Source organism: Nicotiana tabacum, chromosome 19, assembly GCF_000715075.1.
Source record: "Nicotiana tabacum cultivar K326 chromosome 19, ASM71507v2, whole genome shotgun sequence".
Taxonomy (NCBI): domain Eukaryota; kingdom Viridiplantae; phylum Streptophyta; class Magnoliopsida; order Solanales; family Solanaceae; genus Nicotiana; species Nicotiana tabacum.
In genome coordinates, this window is record NC_134098.1 from 73051257 (window position 1) to 73076983 (window position 25727).

Here is a 25727-nt window from a genome sequence, read left to right on the forward strand (position 1 = left end):
AGGAAGTTCTGCTTCATTAGTGGACACATGAGCAGTATTGAGGATGCAGAAAGCAGCCATAGTGGCCCCAGAATTCTTGAGAAACACTTTCTCAAATTTGTCCCCTTATGTTGTGACCAGTTTAGGATCTTCTTGATGACTCAGTAGTGTAACCCAAGTGTCACCTCTGAAAAACGATATACTGAGGGGTCTAGTGTGCAACACCACTGGGGCAACCAAGTCTAACCAATCTATGCCCAAAACTAGGTTCACATCCTCCTACTTGTAGCAGCCTTACATCAAAACAGAAGGGTTCCTCTTGCATCTTCCAACAAAAATTAGGGCAAATGGCCCTACTATACATATATTCTCCATTGGCTACTTTCACTTTCATTGGAGCATAACTAGGAATTGCTTCTAATCTAAGGACCTTGACAATTTTTGAATTCACAAAACTGTGAGTAAAGCCACAGTCAATCAAAATTGTGATAGGCAATTTCTTGACATACTCTTGAATCTTTATAGTTTTAGATGAAGAACTTGTCACTCCCATAGCAACACATAATGATATCTCACCCTGCTCCTCTTCAGGAATATCCTCTGTTTCCACCTCATTTTTACTTCCACTACTGTCCCCTTCTTCCTGAATAGCTTGCACCTGTCCATCTGGTCTTCCCCTTCCCAAGCAATAACATTCAATGTTTTAGGTTTACACTAGTGGCCAGGGTGGTATTTCTCGAGACATCTATAACAAAGGCCTTTATCTCTTGCTATATCAGAAAGTTGGTTTGGCTTGAAGGGAACTCTGGGTTTGGGAACCAAAGCTCTGTTGTTTGGGTTCTGGGAAGTGGTTCCTTGATATGGTATAATAGCTTTGGAAGTAGGTTGGGGATTGTTTGAAATATAGGTTATTCTGGCAGTGGTGGATCTAAGGAGGGCTTTAAAAGAGGCTTCATAAGACTTAGCTAAGTCAAATGCATCCATTGGGCAAATGGGATTTGCTAGTCCTACTAGGGGTTTTAATTCGGGTTTAAGTCAACTGATATAGCTGGAAATAAAATGAATTTCAAGAGGGGATTTACCAATAACATGTATGATTTCAGCTCTTCGAACTTCTCCTGATAGCTTTCCACACTACTTGTTTGTTTAAGATTATTAAATTGGTCCAAAATATCAATTGGACCTCACACTCCCAAACCTCATACAAAATTCTGCGCAAAACAAGGGCCAGTTAGTCCCCTTCTTCTCCAGGATATGGCTATCAAACCATATATCTGCCTTGTCTTTCACATGCACAGACACATAGCTCATTTTGCTTTGTTCAGGGATCTGATAAATTTCAAAAAACTGCTCACATTTAGTTCGAAACTGGCCCAGATTCTTGTATTATCAGTGGTCCTTGTGCTGAAGACGCCATGGATCTGGGAGAAGCAACAGTTTATGCTCTCTTCAAGGCATCGATCTGAGAAATAATTAGTTCCAACCTCCGATTCGTATGTGAAAATGGTAGGTGTTTGAGGTGAGTTTGGGGTGGCCCTTAATGGAGGAAAAGTGAAACCCCTACCAACAGGATAGCTAGTTGAAGTTGAAATCAGGGTTACCTGAGCTTGAGTATTCAAAGTTTGCCCAGATTCTCGCATTATCAGTGGTCCTTGAGCTGAAGACGCCATGGATCTGGGAGAAGCAATAGTTTTTGTTCTCTTCAAGGCATCGTGCTGAGAAATAATTAGATTCAGCCTTCGATTTGTCTCTTGTGTTTCCCTTAGCTGAGAGGAAAACTGATTTTGACTAGATTCCAGTGATTCAAAATGTCTCGCATTCTCCGTAGCCATGGACTCCAGCTGGGTTTCGAGTTTTTTCATACCTTCTTCGAGGCCCTTGAATTTTTCAGAGTCGGCCATTGTTATCCGCAAGAATTGAATGGCTCTGATACCAATGTCACGAGCTGAGCTATAAACAAGCTCAATCGTGAAGAAGCAGAATAGGGAAGGAGAGGGAAAGAAGAAGATAGAGAGAAAATTGGATAATATTTCTGATATTTGTAAAATGTGTACATATGCCAGCTAAGGAGAAATTTAATGGGACTTAATTGTAAAAAAACAAGAAAATAAAGATAGGGACTAAATTGAACATAGTAAGATTTATGAACCTCTACTACTAAGCTTAATTCATGACACAGTGGTGGTTCAACGAAGATCAAGCTGCCCTTCAAAGAACACAAACAATTGGAGAACACAAACAATTGGATGATAGTGATAAAAAGGGAACAAAGCAGGCCCAAATCAACAACCAGCAGACTACTACTACTACTGTCAATCTGAAATCAGCAACAAAGGTCAACTGCGGCGGAGTTATGAGGAAGAGTGGCAAGGGTTTCAAGAATATTGACGCTGACACTCAAAGCAACAACCTGCAGACTACTACTACTATTAATCTGAAATCAGCAATAAAGGTTGACTGCAGCGGAGTTATGAGGAAGAGCAGCAAAGGTTTCAAGAGGACGGATATTGACGCTGACGCCCAAAGCAAGAACCTGCAGACTACTACTGTTAATCTGAAATCAGCAACAAATGGAGTTATGAGGAAGAGCGGCAAAGGTTTCAAGAAGACGGATATTGACGTTGACGCCCAAAGCAAGAGCGTGCAGACTACTACTGTTAATATGAAATCAGCAACAGAAGTCGACTGCAGCGGAGTTATGAGGAAGAGCGGCAAAGGTTTCAAGAAGATGGATATTGAGGCTGACGCCCTAAGCAAGAACACTGCTACTACATTAACAGCAACTAAGCATTGCACTGAAGAAATATTAATGAACAAGAAGAGATCAAGAGTGGATTTTGAATCAAGTAAAAGGAAATATGAGGATAGGTTGGCAGAGCAAAACAAAGCAAAGAGAAGGACTTTCACGAGATGCCTAAGCCTGCGAAAGATCCCTGTGCTCGCTCCCAAACGCTGCTGGGAAAGGAGAAGGTTTTGAGACGATATTATGATTCAATTTCCCCATGAGAATTTTTGTATTGCCATTCACTTGACTATTTTTTTTAGTTAGTCAACTCTTGGGTATATGCCCTTTAATTTGTATACGTGAACTAATTCAAACATTGAAATAATAATAAAGTTACAATTTCATCAATGTTGCTGTATCTCATGTTTTTAATATCTGTGATTCATTACCTGCTATGCATTTACTAGTTAAAGCTAGGATTTCGTTACTCTGAGTCTTAGATGAATATTCAAAATTTTATTTATTGTAATTTTTATCACCTTAGCTGAACTCTTAGTTTAGTGACGCTTTCCCTTACACCGGTAGGCATGCAGTCATGAACAGACAGAAAGCTGCACTATTTATTATTTAAAGTTGACAAAAGTTGCTCAATTTACAATGTTTACTAATGTCATAATCTATTCATTGTGAGGTAGCAGGGGTAGTTCAGCCTCATTTATTATTATTCTCCATTTACATCTGCAGACACTTCAAAACTGAAGCAAAACGTTTAGATATCGCAATCTAGTGAGATTTAATGTAGTCCATGGAACAAAACCATTTAAGGCGCGATGGCAAACTTTCTGTTATCAATATATGGACAACGTTTTGCATAATTACCAAGGTTCGACAAATATCTGCAAGAAGAGCATACTTTACTAAATTTAAATTTTAAAAATAGTACAAAGATGTCTTATGTATAACGGGATTCACCTTCTTTACCTCTAATGGAACTTAATACAACGATTAAAATGAAAATCTAGCCCTTGGACCTGATCGTCTACTGCTGCCTGCTGGTTACTCTGTTACCGGTTATTCCGTTGCTTCCAGTTGAGACAAATCTGTCAATTACTCTATCCAGGAAACTGAAATAAGCCCGTTTCCATGGCTTTCGAACGAGCAAGATACAGTAAGGAACAAGAATACCTGCAAGAAATCCCAATCCAACACTCACATAAAACCATTTATCAGGAAATTCATCACTGCTGTCATTCTCTAGTACTGTTGTATTGTTTGAGTTCCCATTTTGGCATAGTAGTAGAAGTGGAGCTCCACAAAGATGGGGATTCCCCTCAAAAGCAGACTCTGTAAAAGTTGTCATCTGCCCCTTATAAGGAACCATACCGGATATATTGTTGTTTGAGAAGTTAAGAAAGCTCAAGAATGACATCAATCCCATGCTTGATGGGATGACACCAGAAAGCTTATTACTCGAGAGATCAAGCGATGCCAACTGACGTAAGCTTGAAATATTTTCTGGGATTTGTCCACTGATTTGGTTTCCAGACAAGTTCAAAACGATGAGGCCGTGCAACTTAGTCATTTCCACAGGTAATGCACCATATAAGTTGTTCCTTGACAAGTCTATTGAGATCAGAAGTGATAGAGTCTTGGTGTACTTTTGAAACTGGCTTTTCAAATTCACTCTCAAGCTTTCTTCATAGTAAAGCCCTCTATACTTCCCATACAACAAATATTCATTCACCTTTTGCTCTTGGACCATGGCCTTGAGGTTTCCTATGCTTGTTGGAACGGTGCCAGTTAAGTTGTTTTCTGCAAGATCAAGGACCTGCAATGAACTCAGATTTGACATTCCTAAAGGAAGTTCTCCTGAAAATGAATTTGACCTCAATCTGAGGATTCTAAGATTTGGAACATCATCGGATATCCAAGAGGGAATATTTCCTGACAGTCTGTTGTTTCCGAGATCAAGTGTCTCCAAATTAGATAGATTTTTGAAAGATAAGGGGATCCGTCCTGAGAATTTGTTGTCATTTAAGTGCAATGACTGAAGTTGCCTCAATTGACCCAAGGAACTTGAAATTAAGCCAGATAAGTTATTGTTCCCAAGGTCTAAAGCTTTCAGGTAAGAACACTCCCCTATGCTTGAAGAAATGCTTCCTGTTAGCTTATTGTTTGATAGATCAATGACTTGAAGAAGGGTCATCATTCCTATAGTAGCTGGTATTTCACCCAAAATTTCATTACCCGAAAGAGACAGGAATATTAAGTCTGGCATGACTTCAGAAATATTCTGAGGGATGAGACCTTGAAACTTATTGTTTGACAGATCAAGCAATTCAATTGGGACAGTAGGTAAAGGAATGGTTCCCTTAAATAAGTTCGAGCTCAGGTCAATATCTGCAAAGGGAAATATTGGTAATGGATTTGGTAGATTACCATTTAATTGATTAAAAGAACAATTCAGCAGGGATAGATTAGAAGAAATGTCCCAAAACCAGCCTGGAATTGAATCTGAAATACTTGCATTTGAAATATCTAGGAACATAAGCTCCTTTTGAGACTTGAGCCAAGTAGGAAAGGAAGGACCTAAATGGCAAGACCCCATGTCAAGATTTCGAATCTGAAATGGAGGAATCCAGTTGGGATTAACATTCAAGGTGAAGGAGTTGGATGAAAGGTCAAGAATCTTCACTTTGCTCAGGTTACTAAAATGAACTTCTGTTAAAGTACCTGTCAGGAAATTAGAAGAAACATCAAGAACTGACAATTCAGAAAGCTGTCCAAAACTCTGCGGTAGAGTACCAGTTAGCTGGTTCCCTGAAAGTCCCAAGTTGGTCAAATTTTGAAGTGTTCCTAATGAAGCTGGTATAGGGCCTTCAAAAAAGTTGGAAGTTAATCCAAGTTGTTGAAGATTTTTCAACTGACCCAACCATTCTGGTATTTTACCAACAAGACCATTAATGCTCAGCTTTAAGTACATCAAACTAGGCAAGGGCCTCTTGGAATCACATTTCTCGGCTCCTTCGAGTATTTCAGGTAGACTTCCTGTCAAGTTGTTTCCTGATAAATCGAAGTTGATTAATTTGCATAGTCCTCCTATAGTACTCGGTATTCCACCTTCAATGTTGTTCAATAAGAGATTGAAGTGAGTCAAATGAGTCATATTCCCAATGGATCGAGGCACTTTTCCATGTAGTTTGTTCGAACCTAAATCGAGAACTTCTATCTGTTTCCAGCTTCCTCTAAATAGTTCATGACAATTGGCACTAAGGTTCTTGTTAAGCGCAAGGTTCAAGTATCTTAACCTCGGAATCTCACTGATACCAAGTGGAATTCTGCCTCTAAGACCAGAGTTGCTTACGTCTATATATTCAAGATTGCTGCTATTTACAAGCCAACTCGGGAACATTGAGTTGAAACTATTGAAACTAAGATCAATAAAAGCTAGTGAAGTGAAGTTGACAGGAGTAAGATGTGAAATGGATCCAGACAAGCCACAAGATGAAAGACGCAACGCTGTTAAATGTGGAAGCTGGTTTAGCATTTTCAACCAACTTGATCCTACCATCGAGAGATCTACTTGGTTCATCCCAAGATGTTTTAAAGAAACAAGATAAGTCACCCATTGAAAACTTTCAACAGTCACAGCTGAGAATTCTGAAGAAACATCTAGATACTGCAAGTGAGAAAGATTTCCCAAAGTTGGAGGTATTGTGCCAAAAAATCCAGCTTTTGATAGATTCAGATATTCCAAGTTCTTCAAAGAACCAACAAATCTTGGAATCGGGATTCCACCAAAAGTGTTTAGACTCAAATCCAAGTATTGTAAAGATTGGATTTTTAACAAAGAAGGCCTAATCTCCCCACTCAAGTTCCAAAATCCATACCTGGTAACATCAGCAGAATTGACTGGAAATGGATTGTGAAGGTCTATTTTGATAACAGAACCAGTAGTGTTACTGCACCCTATTCCTCTCCACTTACAACAGACTCTTCCTTGCCATGACGAAAGCCGGTTCTCAGGATCATTTAGGCCATTCTTGAAATCAAGAAGTGCTTCATGATCATTAGCTGAACAACTTGTACCAACATTTTGGCCCTCACAAGCAAATTCTACTGCTATTGAATGTAAAATGACAACAAAAAGAATATAAACTTGAAGTCTCTCCATCAATCCCAAGTCTTGGAAACAGAACAAGTACCCTTCTCTTTCCTTTGGTTCTCCACAAAGCAAGAAAGTTACATTTTAACGAATATAACAAAGAACCAAAAGTTTTCAGGATGGGATTAGGTGGTTGAAAATGAATGATGTAGTATCAATAACTAGTATCAAAATGGTTGTCACTTTCCATCATGTAGAACATTAACTGACTAGAGTACAACAAAAAGAATAAAGAAATTGGTTTCACATTTTTTTGGTCAAACTGGTCTTTATGTCATAGGAATGGAAAATGATTTTGTCATGTTTCCTTGAGCGTCAATCTTTCGGCTTTGTCGCTAGCTTTTGTTCTTTATCTTATCAAGTTTTCAGAAGTCAACAACATAAACGATAAAAAAAAAACAGAAAATGAAAAGGGGGAAATTGGGATTAACTTTCTAAAGTTGACCAATACAGCTCAAACTTTATGCAGCTACAGAGCTACTACATGAATTTGATTTTGCACGAAGAAAGAAAAACAGATCAATTCTGATTTGTTTAATATACAACTGGGTTTTATTTAAACTTTTTAATTTTTATATAATAAAGTTGAGAAAAGTTGTATCTAGAAGAGTAAAAGATGGATTTACACAATTTAGACACAACCGTGGTTACAGACAATGTTGGTTCCAGAGGTTGTTCTTGTCTCTGTAGTCTTAACAGATCTTTCTTTTAGTTATAGTAACCACTTTCCAGTATAAACTATTAATAAAGTGTAGGATCGTCAAAGATCAATAGAAGAGAAATCCATTCTGCATAGTTATTACCCTAGTAAAAAGATTCTTCAAAAATGCTACAGCATATGGAACAAACACTTCTTTCACCGAAGAAAGCATATAAGTCCTATTTTGTTCTCAGAATGAAATAATATTGGAGAGTTCATACAATTTAGTGCCTTTGCAGACCCTAGACAATCACCGTTTATACAAAATCTTCATTACACTTCGATATCTCGTATATAAATCAATTCATTCTCAGTAACACTATGAATAAGTGAGGAGGAAGAGAAGAAAAGCTTTTTCAAAGATGTTACAGGCCGAACTCCATCCGAGTAGTATCTTTCCTTTAAAACGAGTACAAACGTGACTGCTCATCATAGCTATCTGATCATAATCAATCAGCCACGACCACTATCTCATTGGATGAAAAGGTTTATCCCTGGATTTGAAGAACCGAGAAAAGCATCTTTCTGATTCTCTTTAGTACTTCATCAGAAAATGCAGTATAAAGGAGTATATATCAACTGGCTTTCCAAATGTATAAGCTCTTCAACATCATGATGACACATTACCAGGCTTTTCCTCATTTTTTGAAGGGACATTGTTGGGTTCCTCTTCTGTGTTGGTACTCTCAGCTTGTTCAGTACTAAGAACTACCCCATTTTCCTTGTTAGGCATGTCACCGTTTTCTGATATACTCTTGGCCTCTGAATTACGAACTGGTTTTGGAAGTTCTCTGGAGGAAGAGGTCACCAATAGTCGGCTAATTCCATCAAAAAGAGTTTTGGCATCGGCTATCAGAGCAGCTCCACCCGGATAACAACGGCCAAAGCAACTAACACAGTGCGGAAAAGCAACCTGGAAAAGTACAGAATTTGTATGATTGAATCAATGGGTGCGAGAATCAATTATAAGTGAAGTCAAACTTGTTCATATGATGCTACCTCAATAAACGCTCGACATAATGATAGAAAAAGCAGAGACTCGTTTTCTCGAAGCATGCGAGTAGTGTTATATCTCAGTAAAGAATCAGAAACAGTCTGCAATCCCTTCACCAGTTCTTGTGCAAGCACGTGTTTTAAACTTAATGGAGCACAAGGTCGTAATTCATTCATTGCCACAGAGACACCTGCAAATCATAGACAGGATACAAAAATAACTGGATTTGTGCAGCAAGACTATTTAGCAATTAGTTGAAACATAAACCCAATGATTTTCTTTCCTTTCTTTTGGACCTTTAAACATAAATCTAAAGTTTGTTCCATCAGTGGAAAGCTCAATAATTCTTAGTAGTTGGTGAAGCTATTATCTTAGAGATACCAAACAACAGTGGCCACTGACTTTCTTTTTATTCCTTTTCTTTTGGGTGCAGGTGGGCCGGTGAATAGAAGGAATGGAAGGAAAAGAGGAAAAGTAACTTTGGTGGGATTAAAACCTGACACCTAATTGATACAGGGTGATTTTGAAACTAATAGTCATGAAAGTACAGCTCAATAGTAAATTGATTAAGATACAATTCGTACAATATGAAGCCCTGCAAACTTTCCTGTGATTCAATAGAAGCTCAAATTTTGCCCTAAATCAAAGACTAATCTTTTTCACACCTGTAGGTCATAGCACTCAATGAAGATGCTTTCCTCCACATTAGAGATGGTAGACTAGATAAACAATTCCAGTTCTATAGTTGAGTTCTCAATTATAAAATAATCAAAACAAAATTCCAGCAGCCACAGCTTTAAAAAAATCGCTTAAAATCGATTTTCAACAAGATGGAACAGAGTGAACTACACAAGATTTACAGAAAAGTGAATCGACCTCTAAAATCCTCTTGTTTTTTGTTTATTCATGGGAAAATCCAAAGGACGAATTTGTAGGATTCTAAAAGAAATTTGCCTTTGCTTAGCAGGAGACCACAGGCAGATAACAGGCATTAAAGCATTTTTGGTGACATAATAACATCCATAACACCATAAATTTATTAGTGTACTCCAGCAGGAGCCCGAAGCACAATTTTGAATTCATAACCTAGATATCTATAAAGCGGTGGTTAGACCGGCCATGATGTATGGGGTTGAGTATTGGCCCGTTAAGAACTCACATATCCAGAAGATGAAAGTAGCAGAAATGAGGATGTTGCGGTGGATGTGCGGGCACACTAGGATAGATAAGATTAGAAATGATGATATTCGGGAGAAGGTGCACGTGGCTCCCATTGATGACAAGATGCGGGAAGCGAGGCTTAGATGGTTCGGACATGTTCAGAGGAGAAGCCCAGATGCTCCGATACGGAGGTGTGAGCGGCTGGTTGTGGAGGGCACGAGAAGAGGTAGAGGGCGGCCTAAGAAGTATTGGGGAGAGGTGATCAGGCAGGATATGGCGAGGCTCCAGATTTCCGAGGACATGACACTTGATAGGAAGATGTGGAGGTCGATTATTAGGGTTGTAGGTTAGAAGGTAGTTGAGTCGTGCCTTACTTCGTACCATTGTGGGACTAGCCATGTAGGGTTTTTGACTAAGATAGCTAGTGGCAATGTTGTGTCTTACTATTTCGCTTTTCAATGCAGGTCCTATTTACTAGCTATCGCTTTTGCTTTGCATCTTTCTTCTAGATTTCATGGTGTTCCTATTTTTCTTATGATTGTTGTGGCGATACTAATATTGTCTCCCTTTGCTTTGCATCTTTCTTCTGGATTTCATGGTGTTCCTATTTTTCCTATGATTGCTGTTGTGATACTAATATTGTCTCTTTTTTGTCCTTTTGTCTTTTTGTTTTTTTGAGCCGAGGGTCTTTCGGAAACAGCCTCTCTACTCCTTCGGGATAGGGGTAAGGTTTGCGTACACACTACCCTCCCCAGACCCCATTAGTGGGATTTTACTGGGTTGTAGTTGTTGTTGTTGTTGTAACCTAGATATCTCTCATGCTGGTCTAAAAAACCATCTATTGGTACTTGTCTTTTTCTTGGTGCATTAACAGTTGTTGGCAATGAACAAGGGGGAACCTTCGCAAAAGGAGCTTAAGTAGTGAACTACATAACGTACCATTAACAAAGACAGCCAAAGGTGGGTGCTCCATTAGACTCGAGGGAGGAGTAACATCTTCCTGACTTTCTTCACCAAAACTGCTGGCAGGAAAGCCAACTGCTGGTAATGGAACCCAGCGATGAGAATCAAGGACCAACTGGAATCAAGTAAAGTATACACATTACCAATCCTGAGCGAAGAATGATTGGGTGCTCATTTCAAAAGATAACTTCAGGTCTAAGTGCCTCCATTTAGGCTGACTGTGCTAGGTAAAAGATTTTTACCATCGGTGACAAAATATATACCTGGAAATTCTCAACAGCTGCATTCATGTTCTTCGAGAAGAGCTTTAGGACAGCCCTGCAAAATCATCAGAAAATGAAATGCATAAATGAACTAGCTTAATGACCAATTTTAACATTCCAAAATCACAAAGAACCAATCAGGTATGCACTCTTCAAAAAGAGGGGGAAGCAAGCCACGGAAGTCCAGTCCAACCCAACCAAGCCCCATGGCACAGTACTGTCAGGAGAAAAAGGAATAAAGCATCAATAAAAGAGTTAAACCCAAAGCTTGATTTAAACACGGAGTAAGTAAATAACAAATGCAACAATAGGAACAAATATTGCAACGCCTCAAAACAAGCAATAACTATCTCGCGAATGCATCTGAGCAAATATGAACACCTTTATAGATTAAACAAAGCTTTGGCTGAGCCTGATTTCTGATGGCTTCAATACATCTCGTACAGAATAACAAGAGAAGAACTTATGGTTGGTGATGCCTCTCAACTCCCCAACCCAACAGAAAAAAACTCCAAAAGAAAGGGGAGGGGGAACATACTCCGCTACTCACAATTTACATGAGTCTTTCCTTGGGAAAATGTTTGACACGATTCTCATAATAATACAATTCTAAAAGAGTTTCACAATTTTCAAGAATTTAATCTCATTAATAAACAAAATTAAATTTAGATGCTGGCCATTCTTTCTACTTTTTGATAAGGTAAATTGTATTAATCAAAAGGGAGAGAACTCCCGTGTACACAAAGTATACCAAAGACGTAGAGAATTTACATCAGAACATGATTCTCTACAAAAGACGCCCAATTTTCTATACAAGTAGGGGCTAAGTAAGTGCACCAAAAAGCGATCAAAGATAAAAGACTATTCTTAAGATGTGAAAAAGGAGACTCAATCTCCTCAAAAGCTCTCCTATTTCTCTCCCCCCATACTACCCACATGAGAGCTAACGGAGCGAATTTCCATGCCTTTTGCTTTCTTCTTCTACGAAAACCGCCCCAGCTATATAACATTTCCTTTACAGTGCTTGGCATCACCCATTGAACACCAAAGAGATTCAGGATTGCCCTCCACAAAGCTGAGGACACAGGGCAATGCAACATAAGGTGATCAACTTCTTCTCCTGAGCTTTTACACATGTAGCACCAACTAACAAGTGTAATTCCCCTCTTTCGGAGATTTTCAGCAGTCAAGATCACTCCCCTTGCCGCTAGCCATGCAAAAAAGCACACCTTCGTGGGCGCCCTAGGAATCCAGATCGAGGAGTATGGAAAAGTGGTCTCCTCTCTCACCAACATACTCTGGTAAAAGGACTTTACGGTGAACAAACCATCGCCACGCAAGCCCCATCTCCAAGAGTCGCAGGATGGCTGGAGCATGTCTTGCCCGTATAGCAGTGCCAACAAAACTTGAAGCTCCGCAATCTCCCAAATCTTGCATGCTCCTCCTGAATGAGAGGTCTCATACTACCCTCCCTCCATGCTCCTTGCGAATCTGTTGGACCATCAGTTCCTTCTGGTTTGAAACTCTGAAGACGTGGGGGAAGGAGACCCTCAAAGAATCCTCTCCACACCACCTATGATTCCAAAAGCTGATTCTCCTTCCATCTCCCACCCTGTAAGTGATGTTGCCACTGAATGCTTCCCAATTCTTCATGATACTCCTCCACATGCCACACCCGAAAGGTGTTGTGATCGCCTTGGTCCTCCACCCCCCTCCCGTTGAATCATACTTTTCTACTATGACCTCCCTCTATAGAGCATGCTCTTCTACCCCGAATCTCCACAGCCACTTTCCCATTAAAGCTCTGTTAAATACCCTAAGGTCTTTCACTCCAAGTCCACCCCACTTCTTTGGGGAAGTGACTGTTTGCCAATTCACTAGATGAAACTTTTTAGTTCCATCCGCCGCATCCCATAGAAAGTTCCTTTGAAGTCTCTCCAGTTTTTCTGTGATGCTCACCGGTGCTTGCAACAGGGATAAGTAATAGGTTGGCATACTCGATAAAGTGCTTTTGATAAGCACTTCCTTACCTCCTTTTGACAAATACCGTTTCTGCCACCCTGCTAATCTTTTTTCAACCCGCTCGATCACTGGATTCCAAACCGTAGTATTCTTATATGAAGCTCCCAAAGGGAGGCCCAGGTAAGTAGTGGGAAGGGAGCCCACCTTGCATCTGAGAACACCAGACAAGGCATCAAAATTAGTAACCTCACCTACCGGAAAAATCTCACACTTGCCGATGTTGATTTTGAGTCCTGATACTAACTGAAACCACTGCAGGACCTGCTTCAGGTAGGTCAACTGATCCATATCGGCATCACAGAAAACCAGTGTGTCATCCGCAAAAAGCAAATGTGAGACTCTTCGGGCACTGAGCACCCCAATCGGAGCTGAGAATCCTCTCAAGAAGCCTCCGCCCGCCGCACGATCCATCATTTTGCTCAGAGCATCCATCACTAGAATGAATAACATGGGGGATAGGGGGTCACCTTGCCTGAGACCCCTGGAGCTGCCAAAGAAACCACACGGGCTACCATTAACCAGGACAGAGAATCTGACTGAGGAAATGCAAAACTTTATCCATCCCCTCCATCTTTCCCCAAACCCCATCCGCATCATAATGAAGTCCAGGAACTCCCAATTGACATGGTCGAAAGCCTTCTCAAGATCTAACTTGCATAGTAAGCCGGGTTCTCTATTTTTCCTTCTGGAGTCTACAAGTTCATTTGCCACCAAGGCAGCATCCAGGATCTGCCTACCTTCCACAAACGCATTCTGGGAAGACGAAACAGTCATGTCAAGAACCTTCTTAAGTCTGTTGGAAAGCACTTTAGAAATAATCTTGTAAATGCTCCCCACGAGACTAATAGGCCTGTAGTCTCTGATACAAGATGCACCTTCTTTCTTAGGCACAATAGTAATAAATGAAGCATTGATACTTCTCTCGAAAACACCATTCGCATAGAAGTATTCAATGGCTTCCATCAACTCTCCCTTGATGGTGTCCCAAAAGATCTGAAAGAAAGCCAAGGAGAAACCATCAGGCCCGGGGGCCTTATCACCAGCACAAGACGACACAGCCTCGTGCACCTCCTTCTCCTCGAAAACTCTTTCTAGCCACTCGTTGTCTCCCTCCCCTATATGGTTGAACTCTATTCCCCCCAAAGTCGGCCTCCAACTAACTTCTTCTTTATATAAGTTCTCATAAAACCCCACTATCGCCCCTTTTACTTCCTCCTCTCCCTCAATCCTCACCCCATCCACAACTAAGGACTCTATGAAGTTTCTCCTTCGATTTGCGACCGCCACCCTATGAAAAAACTTGGTATTCGAATCCCCCTCCTTTAGCCAGAGCGGCCTCGATTTTTGCCGCCAACTAGTCTGCAAGCATTCTTTAACTAATAGCTCATTATACTAGAATATACAACAAAGAACTTTCTACTTTATCTTATGCCATCAGAGCCAAGTCAGTTTAGATTTTGGATCTGTCGAGTGATTGAACTTTTCAGCCTGCAGAGAATTGAAGCCTACTTATTTTCTATTGTAAATGTGGAAGAAGGACAAGAAAGTTAATGCCATCTGCTTTGGTTTCACGGAAGTTAGGGGCCAAAGAGCGGACAAAGATTCAGAAAATGTGACGAAGAAGATGGATAACGAAATTGTCCCCAAAACGTGACAAAGAGATAGGTTGAGAATTGAAATTGACCGAGTAAAGCAAAGCGATTAGAGGGAAACAAACGGATGGATTTCAACTCTACTCTTTTAGGTTGCTGTCTAGATTTTGAGTTATATGGCCCTTAGGACTAGCTCATCAGATGAGATTACCCAAAGGTAAGTATGTTTTTTTGCTTGTCCTACACCACTCTCCTTCCTTCCCCACCAGAGAGAGAGAGAGAGAAGAAAATACAGTTGCCTGCTTTTTGCCTCTCGAAAATCATGTCAAAATCTTGATCTAGAATGCTTCTAGCAGGATGGCCAAAGTGCAACAAGAGACTTGAATGGTAAGGACAAACTTAAAAGCTATCTTTCTCCAACCATTTCTGGGAGCTTACGACTCGCGTTGTTCTGTATTCATAACGCTATACCTTTTCTTTCACATGTTTAGTATTCAAGGTGATTACAAGCAGAAGACATCAAAGTCAATCACATCCAAGACTTTTACTCTCTCTTTTTTGACAAATAGGCATTTTACTAAAGCAAAATGATTTCAAACGAGCAGTCTGGCACAGATAAATATGTGCTCACCATACACTGATCCAGAATGTTCGACAAAGAACCTCCTTCAGTGATCTTTGGTAGCATCATTTTTAGAGTTCTGAGGTGGGAAGAAATTTGGTGCATGGCCCAACTGAAGAGAAGCCCACCATCATAGTTTTCTTCCCTCCCTGAAGTATCATCGGCAAATATTGCACGGTACTGGTTAACAACATCAAAGAGATGCATTCGATGACAATTTATCATCCCTTTAAGGTATTCATAAGCATTTCTCTGGTCCAAGTCATCGAGGATTCCAGAAAGCCAGGCCTCACGGCATCTTAGAAACTGTTGAAGGGGCAAAATTGGTCAGCTCTTGGTAAAAATAATGAACTAAATGCAATTAATGAAGACCAAAAGCAAATGGAAGATGTAGGCGTAGGCGTAAAACCCGGTGTTGTTCAAATGAATCAGTCTCACCTGTAAGCGCATCTCATACTCGTTGAACACCCCTATTCGACGCAAGTATCCGATGATACGCAGACATTCTGGCAACTGCACCAATAAATTGTAAACAGTAAGGTCTTAAGCTTCATAATTTATGGAGAATTTCCATTCAAGTATGCGCCAATAGCATCACTGTAACATGATATACATAATCTATGCGAGAAGTCACCTGAATGTTTGATCTAAGTCTTTGGAGAAGCTGAGAAAGAAGAGATTGGGTAGTCTGCCGAACTTCTGCAGCAAGTGCTTGAATGACAGGTAACCTTCAGGGGAGGATGAAAAAGAAGCAAAAGTACCTTAATAATTTTTCATCAAATTCAGTTAAAATCAGTTCATACTGGAAACCAAAGAAAAGAACTCACTTGGGGTGCATTGTTGAAAGCTTGGAAACAAATGCTTCTAAATCAAGAGCTTCATCATAGTTCCCATTCCTCACGCATCTGCAAAGTGAAGAGATTCATTAAGTCTAGCACCGATGAAGCACGGCAGGTTAAAATAATGATACTGTTTAGTTCTAACAATTATACATATTATGTTCTGACACATAAAACTTCTTTTCAAGCTTGACTCCTAGCATGGCTGTGCTATGCAAGATAATTCAGGCTGAAGCTCCAGGTTTAGCAGCTGTAATGGCTCCAAGAACTACACGACTTTTTTTTTAATAATCGTGGTGTCCGGGTCAGCTTGTGCGCACCTCGACTTATACCACGGGATACATGCTACCTCCCACCAGCAACAGGTACCAAGTAACTCTCCCACCAAGGCATGGACACATGGGAAGAAATCACCGAGTGTTTTTGTCTCCGCTGGAATTTGAATCTGATACCTCATGGTTCTCAGCCCACTCCATTGACTACTAGGCCATACCCTTGAGTGCATAACTACACAACTTTGTTCATCGCCCAGATAAACGCAAAACTTGATCATTTTCATATGCTAAACCACAACCCCAAACCCCAATGCATAGGAGCAAACGACAATTTCTCACTTTACTCTCTTGGTGATTCAAATTCCTAACCTCATGATTGAGGTAAAAGGTCCTTTCCACTAGGCTATCCCTCCCTCGTAAAAAGAGAAGAAGAAAAGTTGGATATGATAACTTGGCTACAATGTTTGCACCAAAATGAATCCTCTCGCAAATTTACCAGTCACACACATAAACTGCACTTTGGAATGTAATCTACATCAAAAACAAATACCATGGACATTTTATCCCTTCAAAATCATGGATACCGATTCAATTCTAACGTGTGATCCTTACAGCATTGACGAAAACATACGTGTCCATTAGCTGAGGAATTTCAAGCAAGTCCAGCAGAGTACTATGATTTGCAAGCAATGTTTGGTTCATTTTCCTCTTCTCCAAGATATGTTCTGCAGAGGTGCTGAACTCGCTGCAACCAGAAGTTAGCTTAGGAATCTCATCGATCTGCAAACAAGAAACACGATGGTAAGTGTTTACGTCCTTGTTCTTCCTAAAAAGAATTTATATGAGAAAAAGATGAATAGTGTATTCCCACTTACAGAAAGAAATAACAGAACATTGAAGCCAACTATAAGGCACACCCTAAATTGAATAAGTTATCCAGAAGGGTCTTTAGAAGCTTTGTATAGCTAGTTTAAATCTTATTCAAGAAAGCCATTAACCAACTAGGATTCATGCACTAAGCCTATTCCACTCACACTTTTACTGGATATATATTCTAGCTATAATAGCAATGCAACTGATGAACTCAATTCTTATAATATCAGTCTCACTTAGTCCTTAGGATTACTATCTCGTTAGTACACTAAAATGCACTTTCAGAATTATATAAGAGCTAAAATAGCAATTCAACAACTCAAAATCAAATCAATTAACAAAATTTCTGCAAGGAAATATGAAAATTACCAAGGATTCAAGATGCTTATCAACAGAAGAAACTTCTTCGCGAATGGCATGCAGTGCATCAGCAGCAGAAATAAAAGCGCGATAATTTCCAACGGCAACCTCTTGCATCTGCCTCCGAATTCTCTCCGCATCCACTCTCAGAAGCTCCGGTTCCTGCACAAATTTAAAAAAAAAAAAATCAATTCAAATGAATTTAAATAAACTAGTACATTTCAAACTTGCGGAGATTGCATTTAAGTAGTACTTTGTGAAGGCGATCGAGAGTGAAAGAGAGAAGTTCGGAGACATAAGGCTGTTGTGAAGCTGACGCCAGTGGGAGAAGTCCGGTGACCGGTGATGCCTCGTCCATCGGATCTTCCGAATCCATTGAAATTGCTGATGACGAAGCCGAGAAATGTATGAGATCTGGAGTTTTAGGTGAGGATCTACTGTTAAGTCGTCGCAGGTTCGGGAGAAAATGACCAAAAAAATTAAAATCGGTATGAAAATGAAATTACCAAGTTTTACGAGGTCACTTAAAGGCTTTTTCTTGCTGTTTTCGAGTTCAGAACAAGTGTTTGAGCTCGAATAATACTCCAGTTTTATTTTTCTAATATAATAATGTGACTTTTAATTTGGGTTAAAATAATATATTTGTAACTTATTGTATCATACGCGAATTTTTTGACCAATATTATCTCTTCTTTGAGCGTAGATCTATTTTGGTCCCTTAAATATAACTCTGAGCATATTTAGTCCCTTAAGTATGCTAAAGTGGAGCACCTTTAGTCTCAGTGACATAATATGTTCAAAAACCAACGGTATTACCCAACTCTGATTCATGAAGCAAATTTTCTGCTCTGAAACAAAACGTTTCCTCTCCTTTTATTGGATAACGCAAATTATCACTTTAATTCCTTATTTTTAGATAATGTCTTCTAAAATTTTGACCTTAAAATATCCCATTTTGTACCAGTTTTCAATAAGAAAATGACACTGTATAGCCGCTGTAAAAATAATAGCCGAAAAAATGTATAAAATTTGTAAAAAAAATTGTATATTTTTTGTATAGGAGATATTTTCAAGGTCAAAATTTTAGAAGACATTATCTAAAAATGAGGAATTAAAGTGATAATTTGCGTTATCCAATAAAAGGAGAGGAAATGTTTTGCTTCAGAGCAGAAGATTTGCTTCATGAATCAGAGTTGGGTAACACCGTTAGTTTTTGACCACATCGTGTCAGTAAGACTAAAGCGACTAAAGGTGCTCCACTTTAGCATACTTAAGGGGCTAAATATGCTCAGAATTATATTTAAGGGACAAAAATAGACTTACCCTCTCTTGGCTAAAAACTCTATCATACCTACAAGTCTTAACTCTTTTTCAACAGTACTCAACTATTTTTTTTACTTTTTCTTCATTTACATTGTTGTTAGTTGTATTTACTGACACCACTTGTAACCATCAAACTTGGTATCGCATCATGCTAACAGCATTACTTACTTTCTTTCTTTTTTTAACATTTTCATTTTTTAAATCTTACATCATAATTTATTTATTTATTTATTGCATTGCTGTCCTATTTTGCAATGACAAAGTCTGTATGTATATAAGGCGTGTTTGGTAGGAAGAAAAATAAATTATTTAAAATTATTTTTGTTTCAGTGTCCAATACTCTCACAACAACAACGTCTGGAAAGGTTACAGGTTAGTGTGTACACATACGTTATCTCTCTTCAAAAATTTTAGAACTTGCTCTTGGGTTGCTCTTGGGTGACTCGAATTCAAAACTTTAGGTTAATTTATCCTATCATGTGGTGCTACTATGACTTTAATATTTGAGATTCTTGCATTTTTGTTTTTGTTTTTGTTTTTGTTTTTGTTTTCGTTCCCACTACCTGAGCAGCCGTCCTCACACCAAAACAGAAAAGGAAAATGAGAAAAAAGGGAAGGCATAGTTTACTTTCTCAGCATTGGCTCTGAATTAATCACTAGAACTAGTATCTGGGCAATGGAAAGCAAGAGTTCCGGAGGCGGAGAAGGAAAGGTTGTATGTGTAACAGGGGCCTCTGGTTTCATAGCTTCATGGCTTGTTAAGATGCTACTTCAACGTGGTTACACTGTCAATGCCACTGTTCGCAACCTCAGTCAGCTCTCTCTCTCTCTCTCTCTTGATTCTCTCTATGTTTTTTGATTTCTTTTGCAGTGGTATTTTTGCGTATCAGTTCAACGTTATATACTTTTGAGCTTGTTTATTCTATTTGATTTCTGGATTGATTTTATTTTATTGGTCAACGTGTGTACCAAGGTCCAAAAGCTTCTCCTATTATTCATGTTGCGCACTATCTGATTCCAAGATTTAGATGAAGTTAATATACTTCAGCAGCTCGCGCGATGTATATTTCTTTTCCTAATTCATAGTAAAAGTTATGAGAAGCTATAACGGCTAATAGGCAGAGGCGAATCAAGAATTTAAAGTTTATGGGTTCCTACAGCGACCTTAAATAAATATACAATAAGTAAATGGGTTCACAATTAAATATTTATGGATATTTAGTGGATTTTGTAATATATATACATGGTATATCCAAAAGCTACTGGGTTTCCGGGAACCCACACGTAATAGGCTGGATCCGCCCCTGCTAATAGGGAAGTTATTCTTTTTATATATAGATGGTAGAACTAGAATAGGACTGGCCAAGGGACATATATAGTGTTTAAGGCTATTGCCAATGGGTTCATTCAAAACCAATTGCTTTGGCTCAAACCCTGCTGTATATATGTTAAAATTTTCACTAAATAAGCACAAATGATATATTTCAATAGCGGACTCTGATATCTATCATCAGAAAATAGAGTTAATTTCACGTATAGTCATTGAGTTTTATCTACTACTCCCTCCGTTTCAATTTATGTGAACTTATTTGACTGGACACGGAGTTTAAGAAAGAAATGAAGACTTTTAAAACTTGTGGTTCTAAACAAGTCATAACATTTGTGTGACTATAATTCTTTTGAAACTTGTGGTGTGAAACATGCCAGAGTATTTGTGTGGCTCTAAAAGCTTCTCACTGAGGGTAAAATTAAAAGTTTAAGTTAAATTGTTTCTAAATTTAGAAAGGGATAATTTTTTTTGGTACGGACCAAAAAGGAAATAGGTTCACATAAACGAGATCGGGAGAGTATAATAGTAAAATTACAAATATATGTTTTGTCGCGTTAAAAATAACTTAACTTTACCTAGTATTACAGTAGACTCACAAATTTGCTTCTTGTCATGTTGAAGTATAATATTAAAGTCACTGAGATTGTAAGCTATTGATTTGATTGACTTTTAGAAATGTTATGTACATTCAGTTCTTGTTTTAGTCAAATCGAAATGGTGGTTTCACATACATTTCATAGTCAGGACAGAATACAAATTCTGCAATAGTTTTATGAGATCATGGGCTCAGCTGTTGCTATTAATTCTATGAATGTTTAAGAGTGTTTCCTTCCTCTAAAATATTAGTTATAAACACGCAGAGGATGCGAGTAAAGTGGATCACCTGTTAGGCCTTGACGGAGCTAAAGAGAGGCTGCATCTTTTCAAAGCTGAGTTACTTGGTGAGCATTCGTTTGATCCTGCCGTTGATGGTTGTGAAGGTGTCTTTCATACAGCATCACCTGTTTCTCTCACAGCTAAATCCAAGGTCAGAAACCTACTTTCTTGCAGTCTTCGACTAGATCACTGTACTAATGTCTTTGGTTCGTGCTAGAGGTGACAAATGGATTTTGTTGGGTCAAAATGAGTCAATTCAATAAGGGAGTTATGACCCAACTTATCCAAAACTTGCTTGTGTCAAATTAGGTCGTGTCAAGATGTGTCAAATAACAGGTCATCATAACCCAACCTACCTAATATGACCCAACATCAACTCCTTTTTCATTTTGCTTTTTGAAAAAGAAAAAAAAAGACGTGAAAGCTAATGTATTTTTCTTAAATTATTAGCTTAAATTCTTTCGAATCTACTTAGTCCCCAATCTGCAAATTTGGCTTTGTATGTTTGGGGTTTTGGTTGCATTTTGACCAGTTGGTTTATAATATTTGACACGTTTTGACTCAAAAGTATATATATGATGAATCATTTCAAGTTCAACTTTTGTCGAGTTAAGTAAACAAATGGATGATCCAACCTGTTTAAACTTGGCTGGGTTGGATGAATTACTATAACAAAGGAGTTACTCTTGTCGCTTCCAAATACTGTTGTATGTCTTTTATTACTTCCCAGGAAGGAAAATAGCATTTGTTACATATGGTTTGATATGGATTTGTGCTTTACTTTAAGCAACAAAATACTAAAGTGAATGCACATGACAACTTTACTATTTCATTTGAAAGATGAAGATAATAAATTTGAAAGCCTTTTGGATCTTAAACAATGGTGTAGCTTCCTTTGATTTTTCTGTTTCAGACATTTTCCGAATAGTTCTTACATTTGCCCATCAAAACACTAGAACTCTATCAAAAATGTCAAGAGATATCTTTAAGGAGGAACATGTGCATTGCAGCTTCGATTTTGCAGTTAAATAGATTTGTGGATGCTTTAATTGCATACTAATAAAATATTCTCTTTCTCCATCTTTAAGGAGGAACTTGTAGACCCTGCTGTGAGCGGAACATTAAACGTCCTTAGGTCATGTACCAAATCAACATCTGTTAGAAGAGTGGTCATAACCTCTTCTACCGCTTCTGTTATTTGCAATAAAAACATGTCAACCCCTGGAGCTGTAGCTGATGAGACTTGGTATTCAGATGCAGAACTCTGTGAGGAAAGAAAGGTACCATGTGGTCTATACATTGGTAGTTCTTTTCAATTGATGAGTCTTATCCGTTGATTAATGTAGTAAGAGGTTTGAATATGACTGTCTTTCTCGGAGTTGCATTGGAAGTTGATTTGGTTGTTTGTGCCCTTTTCTCAAATGATCTCTTCCACATCTTTTGTTATTGTGGGAAAAAGTCCAAATTTATACCTCAACTATAGAAATATCTTAATTTGATCCTTTGTTATACTTGTGACAAATTGTATTATTTACCCTTCACATTTGTCCTTACATGTGTACGTGCTATCTTGACCTAATCTGCGTTTTACGCTGACTTAATTAGCGTTATCTGTCTTGAGATGCTAAGATAACTATTACATTTAGTCCATGTTGTTGTCTTTTAAGGTTTTTGTACACACATTAAGAAACATCTAATAGCCTTAATCATATGAATATTTGTCTAAACTACCTTTTATCTCTTTCCTAAACGTCTCAGTTTTAAGGTAGTATTATATGCTCCATTTGGTAGATGGATTTGAGAAAGTAATAGAAGATATCAGCATTCTCTTCACAATTGGCTTATTTTGAAGGTCTACTTGTTTGCAGGAATGGTATCAACTCTCCAAAACCTTGGCTGAGGAAGCTGCTTGGAAATTTGCAAAGGAGAATGGGTTGGACTTGGTTACACTTCATCCAGGTCTAGTCATCGGTCCACTTCTGCAGCCTACGCTCAATTTCTCGTGCGAGGCTATAGTGAACTTCATAAAAGAAGGTAAGTTTGTTCAGTGACATTTAACTGGAAACAGCTTTTGTGTCAATATATTTTCTGTTATTTAGTGTTTCCTCGATTCAAAACACAGCTTTCTGCTTCTGAAATAGTTCTCTAACAATTTTGTTTTCTAAGCCCTTAAAGAGTATAATGTGAAGAACCATCATATACAGAAGTAAGATTTTCAGAAAGCCTACTTTCTATTTGTTACTCTGCCACTGATGAATATTTTACGGGAACAATCGTTAACCCTCTTTATTTTATCTCACGCAATATTAACTCTGAACAAAAATCAGATATTTTGCGAATGAAATGTTGAGTTTGGTAAATGCTGCCAAAGTCCCTTCTTAACCTTCCGTCTTCCCTCTGGTTTTCAAGCCTGCAAAAGGCATACCTGGAACTTAACCTTATCTCCTTTGAGGCTTCATCACGATGTTGGGCTAAAATGGCCCAAAGATACTCTTAACATGGTGTGATATTGTCTGCTTTTAGCCAAGCGTGCACGATTTTCCCAAAAGGCCTCACACCATTAAGAGTATCCAATTCCTTATAAGTAGCTTATTTTTTTCCTACTTTCCATGTGGGGCTTTGTTCACACACTACCAACACAGGAGTCATGATATAAAAGCAAAAGGCGCTATGGTTTCACTCAAAATTAGTGGTTAGATAGTTAGATATCGTTTTTCTTTACCATTTGGGCAACATTTTGGAAAAGCTCTTTGGAGTAGTATTTCGAGAAAAAGTGTATGGAAAACAAACTTGTGTAGATAGTCGTGATCTTTTAAGGTTTTGATAAGTAGTGCTTCCAAGAAGTTTCAAAAGCATATGTTCCTGAAAAACTTAACCAAATAAGCTGTTTCAAAACACTTGCAAAGCTTTTCAAAGTTGTGTGGTGAAATAGTATGAAAAATTGCCGGCTCAATTGATATGTAGATGACTCATTTTATTTAGCTACAACTTTTTTTTTTTGGCTTCTCTCCTTGTTTGGCGTTCAAAGTTTGATAATAAATAGTAAGTACTAAAGTTTAACATATATATTGTCTTTGTTTGATGAAGGAAAAGAAGCATGGTCTGGCGGAATATATAGATTTGTCGATGTTAGGGATGTTGCTAATGCACATATACTAGCATTTGAGGTCCCTTCAGCAAATGGAAGATATTGTTTAGTTGGGGTAAATGGATATTCTTCTTTGGTTTTGAAGATTGTACAAAAGCTTTACCCTTCCATCACTCTCCCTGAGAAGTAAGTATTGCCAATATCACTGTTATAATTTTCTTGATACTGAATAGTTTTCATTACCATCTTCTTTTCAGCAAAGAAAAAACATCAATTGATGTGAAGATTCAAAATAGGAGAACAACAAAGGCAGAGGAAATTTAATAAGTTTACAGTTACTGAGTAGTTAAAAGTTTTGAAAAGGATAAACATTACAAGTTTCTGATCCCCTCCTTAACAACTTGAGTGCTCTTTTGACAGTGGTTTACATAAGAGTTGAAATTTCACTCCATTTGTATAAACGATCAAACTACGCGTTTTGAAGAATTCTTATCAACTATCATAGGTTAAATTACATTGTTAGTGTAGAAAATCCTTACACTGTCAGTTCATCTGACTGAAATCCAATAATTATTTGGGATCTCCAACTACTCTTAGAAGTGAAATTGAACATGTTTTGCTTCGTTAAGCTTAAGTGATCTTTTATTTAAGAAAATTTTGTTCTATTTAAAGCAACTTGAGGTCTCATAGTTCTTAAATTGGGATGTAGTTTTGAAGATGGATTACCTCTTATCCCAACCTTCCAAGTATCAAGCGAAAGAGCAAAAAGTTTAGGCGTCAATTTCACATCTCTTGAGTTGAGCGTGAAGGACACTGTTGAAAGCTTGATAGAGAAGAACTTCCTCAAGATTTGAACAAGCAGTAGGTGAATACATTGAAACATTGTTCATCTATTGCCAAATTTAGAGCCTGCTGCTCTTGGAGTTTCCACACATTTTATTGTACTTGGTGTCAAAGGAGCTCCTGGCTCTGGATTTCTCTGATGTTATGTCAATTTACTTACCTGGATTCTACTTGTTGCATGTTGGTTCAACGAGCATATAGAAAGAAGAGTAATCAAATTTATCTTTCCTTCTATAGTAGTGGCTATTATACTGAGATTAGTGGTCATAATTCTTTAGTGAAACTCTTGAGCTTACTGACCCTACTATTTGCATACTAGTAATGGAGTACATGCTTATTTATTTATTTTTTTGGGGGGGAGGAAGAATACATACTAATATCATACTTATTAGCACTACGCCACAATATACCTACTAATTACACACAATAGGTACTTATCCACCATCGCTTGATAGGAGCATGTAGAGGTCGAAAAATTAGGATACAAGGTTAGTAAGTAGTAAGGCGTATTTCTTTTCCATACCATTAGTATTATTCTCGTAATTTTAATTTACTTTTTCAAAGGCTTTTCACACCTATAAACATAATTTTTCATATACTCAAAAACATATTTACAAACATGAGGTGTATTCTTGTCGCTTCAGCTCTAGCCCATGCTAACAGGAAAGAAGATTTCACCCCGAGTGTTAAATTCTTCTGTTAAAAACTTCACCAAATTTTGCCAGTTCATCCCT

At 38.3% G+C, this 25727-nt stretch overlaps 3 protein-coding genes across 4 annotated transcripts; 1 reads left to right on the forward strand and 2 right to left on the reverse strand.

The window, feature by feature from the left end:
* Positions 1 to 3607: 3607 nt before the first annotated feature.
* LOC107761299 (receptor-like protein EIX2) lies at positions 3608 to 7013 on the reverse strand. Its single transcript, XM_016579522.2, has one exon. It carries the CDS (start codon positions 6876 to 6878, stop codon positions 3744 to 3746), a length of 3135 nt encoding a protein of 1044 aa, XP_016435008.2. The 5' UTR covers positions 6879 to 7013; the 3' UTR covers positions 3608 to 3743.
* A 710-nt stretch (positions 7014 to 7723) lies between these two features.
* On the reverse strand, positions 7724 to 18113 carry LOC107761300 (conserved oligomeric Golgi complex subunit 8). Of its 2 annotated transcripts, XM_075238001.1 has the most exons (13): positions 18040 to 18113; positions 17787 to 17947; positions 17543 to 17695; positions 16932 to 17080; positions 16014 to 16091; positions 15821 to 15914; positions 15625 to 15699; positions 15196 to 15492; positions 11100 to 11167; positions 10951 to 11005; positions 10664 to 10802; positions 8569 to 8753; positions 7724 to 8482 (listed from the first exon to the last, which is right to left on the reverse strand). In XM_075238001.1, exons 2-13 carry the CDS (start codon positions 17907 to 17909, stop codon positions 8180 to 8182), a joined length of 1719 nt encoding a protein of 572 aa, XP_075094102.1. In that variant the 5' UTR covers positions 17910 to 17947; positions 18040 to 18113; the 3' UTR covers positions 7724 to 8179. The 2 variants fall into 2 exon arrangements, with proteins under 2 accessions (XP_075094102.1, XP_016435010.1); XM_016579524.2 differs by lacking the exon at positions 15196 to 15492 and having other exon boundaries at positions 17787 to 18040.
* Positions 18114 to 19091: 978 nt separating this feature from the next.
* LOC107761302 (phenylacetaldehyde reductase) lies at positions 19092 to 25259 on the forward strand. The gene is made up of 7 exons (XM_016579525.2): positions 19092 to 19228; positions 19428 to 19668; positions 21047 to 21213; positions 22151 to 22342; positions 22931 to 23096; positions 24150 to 24336; positions 24860 to 25259. The coding sequence occupies exons 2-7, from the start codon at positions 19533 to 19535 to the stop codon at positions 25002 to 25004; spliced, it is 993 nt and encodes a 330-aa protein (XP_016435011.1). The 5' UTR covers positions 19092 to 19228; positions 19428 to 19532; the 3' UTR covers positions 25005 to 25259.
* Positions 25260 to 25727: the final 468 nt, after the last annotated feature.

Coding starts and splice junctions, on each gene's coding strand:
- LOC107761299 (XM_016579522.2), bottom strand. CDS start 6,878: ATGGAGAGACTTCAAGTTTATATTCTTTTTGTTGTCATTTTACATTCA.
- LOC107761300 (XM_075238001.1), bottom strand. CDS start 17,909: ATGGATTCGGAAGATCCGATGGACGAGGCATCACCGGTCACCGGACTT. Junction 17,696..17,786: donor CTCTCGATCGCCTTCACAAA/GTACTACTTAAA, acceptor AAATTTGTGCAG/GAACCGGAGCTTCTGAGAGT. Junction 17,081..17,542: donor ATAAGCATCTTGAATCCTTG/GTAATTTTCATA, acceptor TCTTGTTTGCAG/ATCGATGAGATTCCTAAGCT.
- LOC107761302 (XM_016579525.2), top strand. CDS start 19,533: ATGGAAAGCAAGAGTTCCGGAGGCGGAGAAGGAAAGGTTGTATGTGTA. Junction 21,214..22,150: donor CTCTCACAGCTAAATCCAAG/GTCAGAAACCTA, acceptor TCCATCTTTAAG/GAGGAACTTGTAGACCCTGC. Junction 24,337..24,859: donor TCCATCACTCTCCCTGAGAA/GTAAGTATTGCC, acceptor ATTGGGATGTAG/TTTTGAAGATGGATTACCTC.